The 7,500-nt window shown below is 40.2% G+C and overlaps 1 protein-coding gene across 2 annotated transcripts in view; it reads left to right on the top strand.

Annotated features, from left to right (window-relative positions):
- LOC119596525 (glutamate receptor ionotropic, kainate 2-like) overlaps positions 1-6,925 on the top strand; it is a 16,220-nt gene extending 9,295 nt beyond the window's left edge. For both annotated transcript variants that reach the window (XM_037945805.1, XM_037945806.1), the window contains 5 exons: positions 372-467; positions 866-1,024; positions 1,692-1,795; positions 5,727-5,884; positions 6,387-6,925. In XM_037945805.1, the coding sequence (XP_037801733.1) occupies positions 372-467; positions 866-1,024; positions 1,692-1,795; positions 5,727-5,884; positions 6,387-6,520 (651 nt within the window). In that variant the 3' untranslated portion in view covers positions 6,521-6,925. The remainder of the gene's footprint in view (positions 1-371; positions 468-865; positions 1,025-1,691; positions 1,796-5,726; positions 5,885-6,386) is intronic.
- The last annotated feature ends 575 nt before the right edge of the window (positions 6,926-7,500 follow it).

A 7,500-nucleotide genomic window follows, 5' to 3' on the forward strand; every position in this document is an offset into this window, starting at 1 on the left:
ATTCAAAACAAAAAAACATATTATTACTTTTTTTATGTGGACGAAGATACACTTGAGAGGTTGGCTGGCTCGATATAGCATGTCCGAACAGCATACTGTATTTCAAATTATCACCACGCCTTTCAGTAATCATATAATCATTATCACGAGTCTGTCAAATATTATTGTCATCATTCATCGCCAATTTGCCTGATGCATCTCTGCTTCGATGAAGAAGAGTGTAGTTTCCGAATTTCATTCTTAGGACTCAATCAATTCCGTTTATTATTGTTTCCTTCTGTTACAGCCCTTGATTTGCATAAGAAATAAATACAAGTAATCAGACAGTCGCCTTTATCTATCTATTTAGATATTGATAATCCTCATTACAGGTCAACCTTCCCTTTACAACACTGGAGGAAATGATTGAACAGGACAAAATCCCTTACATGCTGATGGGTGGTTCGCTCGTCTACGATATCTTTAAGGTAAGTAGAGATGGTGACTCGATAAAAACACCGGGCGGAAGGCGAAGGCAAAACCACCGCTCTAAATTGCCAAGAAAATCATGGAAATCCATGATCGCCAACGTCCTTGTAGGACAGGGCAATTGAAAAAAAAGTAAATTCAGCGAGTGATTCACCATTGCAGTAGTTATTCTAAAACATACACAAACACAGTAACACACAAACTCATGACCACGATTATACACATACATGCACAATAGTACGTACACACATTACCCATAACCAGTTTCCCATTTTCAGTCATTCCCGTTTTTCTCATCCACAACTATTAAAAAAAAAAAAAAAAAAAAAAAAAAAAAAAAAAAAAAAAAAAAAAAAAAAAAAAAAAAAAAAACGCCCTCCTCCCTTCTCCCGTGTAGCACGCAGAAAAGGATTCGCTTTTCGGCCGCGGATGGGAAGGGCACTCGGTCGCGGTCTGGAGTTACCTTGACGGCCTCAACAAGGTGCTGAAGGAAGGCTACGCTCTCATTGTCGACCAGAACACCGTCAAGAACATCCTGCACACCTCTTTCTCGCAGGTACGTCTTGACTCGGGTATTGTGACGTTCGAATGGTTCGAAAATTTTCAAGGCAAGATGTGATTCGGAAGGTTAATTAGGTAGAGGTTCTCTAACTGTGAAGATTGCTGTGTGTCTGTGTGTGCGAGTCGATGCTCATATTTGTGTGTTGTGTGTGGATGTATATGCACGCACACACACACACACACACACACACACACACACACACACACACACACACACACACACACACATATATATATATATATATATATATATATATATATATAGAGAGAGAGAGAGAGAGAGAGAGAGAGAGAGAGAGAGAGAGAGAGAGAGAGGAAGACAGGAAAGAGAGAAAAAAGAGTAAAGAATAAAAAAAAAGAAAAAGAGATAGATGGATAAATATAAATTGAAAGATAGAAAAAATAATAAATATACATACATATATATATATATATATATATATATATATATATATATATATATATATATATAGAGAGAGAGAGAGAGAGAGAGAGAGAGAGAGAGAGAGATAGAGAAAGCCAAAGACTAACAAACACCTCGTAATAGAGGGACAACCCGAGCGAGGAAGAGGCATCCTCCTGCCCCACCACCACTCACCCCCCACCCATTTCTCCGCCGGAAACCTTAACCCTTAAACCCAGCCCTTGCCTCACCCCCACAGACATCAAAGTGCCCGCTGTGGTTGACTCAGGAGGCCATCATGAGCTACAGGCTGAGCATCGGTTTCCCCAAGGATTCGCCGCTCAAAGACCGCGTCGACCCTGTGTGAGTCTTCTTTGGAATTTTTATCTTACATGATTCGTTTTTCTTTTTTGAGAGGTTAATGGAAAATATCAGTGTTGAGAATTATTGATGTTTTAGTGTGTATATATGGCTTGTGTTCGGTATTTTTTTTTTTTACTTTGTAATGTTCTTATAATAGAAAGGAGAGAGAGAGAGAGAGAAGGAGAGAGAGAGGAAAAAGGGGAGAGAGAGAAAAGAGAGAGAGGAGAGAGAGATGAAAGAGAAAAAAGAGAGAAGACAGAGAAGAAAGAGAGAAGAGAGAGAAGAAAGAGAGAAGAGAGAAAGAGAGAGAGAGGAGAGAAGAGAGAGAGAGAGAGGGGGGGTAGAGAAAGAGAGAGAGGAGGAGAGAGAGAAAAGAGAGAGAGAGAGAGAGAGAAGAAGAGAGAGAGGGAGAGGAAGAGAGAGAGAGAGAGAAGAGGAAAGAGAGAGAGAGGAGAGAGAGAAAAGAGAGAGAGAGGGAGAGAGAGAGAGAGAGAGAGAGAGAGAAGAGAGAGAGAGGGAGAGAAGAGAGAGAAGAGAGGGGGAGAGAGAGGAGAGAAAGAGAGAGAGGGAGGGGAGAGAAAGAGAGAGAGAGAGAGAGAGGGGAGAGAAGAGAGAAAGAGAGAGAGAGAGAGGAGAGAAAGAGAGAGAGAGAGAGAGAGAGAGGAGAGAGAGAGAGAGAGGAGAGAGAGGGAAGTGAGGAAGAGAGGAGAGAGAGAGGGAGAGAGAGAGAGAGGGAGGGGAGAGGGAGAGGGAGAGAGGGAGGGGGGAGAGGGAGAGGGAGAGAGAGGGAGAGGAGGAGAGGGAGTGGGAGAGAGAGAGAGGAAGAGGGGGAAAAAAGGGAGAGAAAAGGAGAGGAGAGAGGGGGAGGGGGGGGGGGGGGGGAGAGAGAGGGAGAGGGAGAGGAGAGAGGGGAGTGGGAGAGGGGAGAGAAGGGAGGGAGAGGGGAGTGGGAGGGGGAAAGGGGAAGAGGGATGGGAGAGGGAGAGAGAGAGAGAGGGAGTGGGAGAGGGAGAGGGAGAGAGAGGGAGTGGGAGAGGGAGAGAGAGGGAGTGGGAGAGGGAGAGAGAGAGAGAGGGGGAGAGATTTTGATTTTGATTTGATAACATTTATTTACAGAACAGTGTACACCCCCTGCAAAAAACCAGGGTAAGATTTAAAGTACTATAAGGGCGTGCTTTATTTGGTAGGGGGGGCTATTAGTCAAACATTTTTGTTATACATGCGATGGGTGTGCTTTTACCCCTGTATAAAAAAATTAAATTTGGCTGGTAAAAAAAACTTTTATTCACTAATCATGTCAAAGAAAGGGGCCCAGTGTTATAATAAAGTTAAATAACAAAAAGTGTAATTTTGGAACGGTACTTTTTGATCGATAGGATGCAGTAATGTAATTTTTTGCCTCCAAAACTGCATCCTGTACATATTGTATAGGTACTGATATCCTATGCGTTAGTCTGCTGTCTCCCAGACAGTCCATGATAGTTTAAGGGTTTGTTTTAATCTGATGCCAGCAATACTCTGTAAAGCCAAAAGTACCTGTCCGTTTTTTTCATCTTCTCAGTGGTCCATACTGACCCCATAAACTCGAAGAAGTAAAAACCGTTTTTTCATTTTGGGTTTAGAGATAGCGGCATACTAATATGGATCTTGTGGAAAAGTGATAATCTGGCTAAACGGTCAGCCCTGTACACAGGAATTCTTTGAGAGGGATCCAGTAAAAAAGCATTTGGGTACCCCGTTCTGATAGTTTTGAAATTTTGTGAAGGAATTCAAGTTACCATGTTTTGCATTAAATGCAGTGAGCCCATGGAGAGGCCCAGGCTGCAGTAAAGAAGCCAGGTGTCGCGCTGCCATCCTTTTTTTAAAGGATATATAAGGCTACTGTTCGGGATCAGTTGGGGTTGCCCAGTTGGAAAACACAAACCTTTTTTCAAAATCATATCAGGAATTGTACACCCAAACCCTGTGCTTTATGAGGACCCCTGGAGGGATACAGTAGATTGAATTGGGGGGGGGCAATGAGGGGGATTTATATCCATATAATATTTTTAAGTAAGGGCTTTTTTTTCCGTTTTGAAGCGGGGGATTTGGGCCCGTTAGGATCAATAAAGCATGCACATGAGGCAAGGGCATTAAGTATGTTTTGGGGGAAAGTTAATAGCTTTGTGTTCCATACATTGGAGAACAATAATATGAGCAGTTTTAGTTTTCCATTCTAAGTTGGGAGGGAAAGGGAGGGAGAGAGAGGGAGAGGGGAGAGAGGGGTGAGAGGGGAGAGAGAGGGGAGGAGAGAGGGAGGGGGGAAAAGGGGAAGAGGAGTGAGGGGGGAGGGAGGGAGGGGGGGAGAGAGAGGGAGGGAGGGGAGGGGGAGGAGAGGAAGGGGGGGAGGGGGAAAGGGAAGGAGGGAGAAAAGAGGGGGGGAGGGGAGTGAGAGAGAGAGAGGGAAAAAGGGGAGAGAAGAAAAGTTTAGAGAGAGAGAGAAAGTGGGAAAAGAGAGAGAGAGACGAGAGTGAGAGAAAGGGGGGGAGGGGAGGAGGGGAAGAGAGAGAGAAGGGGAGAGAGAGAGAGAGATGAAGGGAGGAGAGAGAGAGGGGGAGAAAGGGAGAAGGGGAGAGAGAGAAGGTGAGAGAGAGAAGGAGAAAGAGAGAAAGGTAGAGAGAGAGAGAAATGGAGAATGAGAGAGAGATAGAGTGAGAGAGAGAGAGAGAGAGAGACAGGGGGGGGGGGAGAGAAAGTGAGAGAGAGAGAGAGAAGAGAGAGAGAGAGGAGAGAGAGGAGAGAGAGAGAGAGAGAGAGGTGGAGAGAGAGAGAGAGAGAAAGTGAGAGAGAGAGAGAGAGAGAGAAGAAGAGAGAGAGAGAGAAAAAGGGAAAGAGAGAGAGAGAAAGGAAAATAGAGATAAAAGTAGAGAGAGAGAGAGAGAGAGAGAGAGAGAGAGAGAGAGAGAGAGAGAGAGAGAGAGAGAGAGAGAGAGAGAGAGAGAGAGAGAGAGAGAGAGAGAGAGAGAGAGAACCGACAGCTGCCATTATCTTAAATTAAACAGTTTTATCTGTATATTATATATTTTTTGACGTACGTTTGTTTGTTGTTTTCATCCACTGCTATAACTGAGAAGTCATTACTCTATATTTCCTTTGAGTACAAGAATGCTTAAATGCCTATCATTAGTACGAGTGCAAATCATGCTATTTCAGTTGATTGAGACTAATATATCAATATGTCAATATAATCTATAAACTGATATTCCTTTTTATATATTTCTATAATCAAACTAATCGTTTTTGTGTGCTATAGTTACCCAATCATCCTTCTTATCTACTCCTGTAATTAACTAACTGTCTCTTGTCGAGTCATATATTCAACTAATTATCCCTTTTATCGATTCCTATAATAAACAAATCAGTTTATCTATTCCTATTATCAACTAAACATAATCTTTATCTAACCCCAAAGTCCTGTAATCAACCAAATATCATCTTTGTATATCCCTGTATCAACTGAAGTTCGTTGTCTATTCCTTTGATTAACTTAATCAACTTAACATTAGCTTCATGTATTCCTATAATGAACTAAGAATCATCTTTATGTATTCCTATGATCACCTTTTTAATCTGATCCTATACGTTTAACTAATCAGCACTTTATTCATTTAATCATCTAGACATCATCTTTATCTATTCATCTATCATCAACTAATCTTCATTTTTATCCATTCATATAATCAACGATTTTTTTAAAATCTATTCCCATAATCACCCAATCATCTTTATATATTCCTATAGTCGACTAAACATCATCTTTATATATTCCTATAGTCAACTAAACATCATCTTGGTCTAGTCCCATAACCACCTAATCTTCATATATTCCTGTAATCAACTAAACATCATCTTCATCTATTCCTATAACCAACTAATCCCCACCTTTACCTAGAATCCGGCGCTTGTTAGAACACGGCCTCATGGACTACTGGCTGCAACAAGAACTCATAAATTCCACAAGTTGTCTCATTCCTCCTGGCTCAGAGACGCCCGAACAGCGGTCCCTCCAACTGCAAGATCTGTATGGCGTTTTCTGTTTATATCTTGCAGGTAGTTTATTGTCTAAGGTTTTGGCGTAAGATTTAGTGGTACGACATAATAAGGGCGATTTGTGAAAGAGTGAAGTCTCTCCTTTGTTATATTAGATTTGTTTTATGGCAAAAGAGATTTATGAGACAATGAGATGTTTCTTTTGTTTGGTTTGTATAAAGATTTTGATTTTTAGGCAAAAGGGGATTTATCAAACAGGAATCATTTTGTTGCTTGCTTACTGTACAGATTTTAGTCACAGGATAAATTCTGAGCATTTGTCAAACGAGAGGATATTTCCTAGTCTGTTATAAGTGTAAGCTGAATTACTGAGATCCATAACATAGAATGTTTTTGATGTTACAACTTTTCATACTTATGTATATCGTAATATTTGATATTATAATAATTATGATGGTAATAATGGCATCAACAACAATAATTATAGATAAATAATATAGAAAAAAGTCTTTCGTTACATTTAAAAGTATCTGTATGTGATAATTTCTCCTCTTACCCGCAGGCACTGCATTGTCCCTATTAGTTTTTGTTCAAGAGGTGTTTGTTGCCAAGCTGTCCCGGCGCCATCTCAAGCACCTGGAGATACCGGCTGTTAAATCTGTTACCTTCGATCAACCCAATTTCGACAACAATTAATGTAGAAGAAAAACTGGCTATCACCTTGGTCCCTCCCAAATGTTCAACGGAAATGTTTAGAAATGCATTATTTTTTAAAATGTTCACTCCCCCCCCCCCCCCAACTACGGGATAGATTGCACCCTGCAACAGAGTAAAACACGATATGCACATCTGTGTAAAATTTGACACAATTTAAGTTAAGTTGTGTCAAAATTAATGACAAAACGCCGGTCGGTATTATTCTGTGCATATTTTTTTCCTGAAAATTACCATGTATTTGTACGTTTTTTTCCCAGACACATTGAAAGCTTTAATCTACCAACTACACTGATGCCATGCTTGTAACCTAAATCACCATAACTATGCTAGAGATTGTGATATAGTATTTAGAAAATGCTTCTAAATAGATAAAAATATCCACTACAGGAGTTATTTCTACAAACCAACCGACTTTGTTGTTTGGCTTCACATATTACAACACTTTTGAAACACCATGAATACTTCACAGATAATATACACTGTATCTAAAATCTTTATTGAGCGTTTTTATTCCACCCACGTGTCACTAACATATAGGAAAGGTGGAGCAAATATCGCAGTGAAATACAGGATTGTAAAAACAAAACAGAAGCTTGTGGAGAATTTTAAGAGATAGAGGCAGGAGCGTGGGTGATACATTAATACTATTTTGTGAATGTTTAAAAGAGTAATGTAATATAATAGACTCACAAAAGAGGGGAGAAATAAATGGCAATGGATGATCATAAAATGAATATGGGTATTTTTTCTGAAATAATTATTTATTGTCATTATTTTTTCACTTCCAAAAACGTCAAAAACTACGTAATGTATTTAAATTCACTATTTGATAAATGACAAGCAATTCCTATAGTTTACCCTCGACTTGTTCATTTGCTTCATATTCTGTATAATAGGTTCCCACCACAAACTGCCATAATAATAAAAATAATGTTTTGTTGACTAGATTAGTATAAATT

The sequence above is a fragment of the Penaeus monodon genome, chromosome 38 (assembly GCF_015228065.2).
Source record: "Penaeus monodon isolate SGIC_2016 chromosome 38, NSTDA_Pmon_1, whole genome shotgun sequence".
NCBI classification, from domain to species: domain Eukaryota; kingdom Metazoa; phylum Arthropoda; class Malacostraca; order Decapoda; family Penaeidae; genus Penaeus; species Penaeus monodon.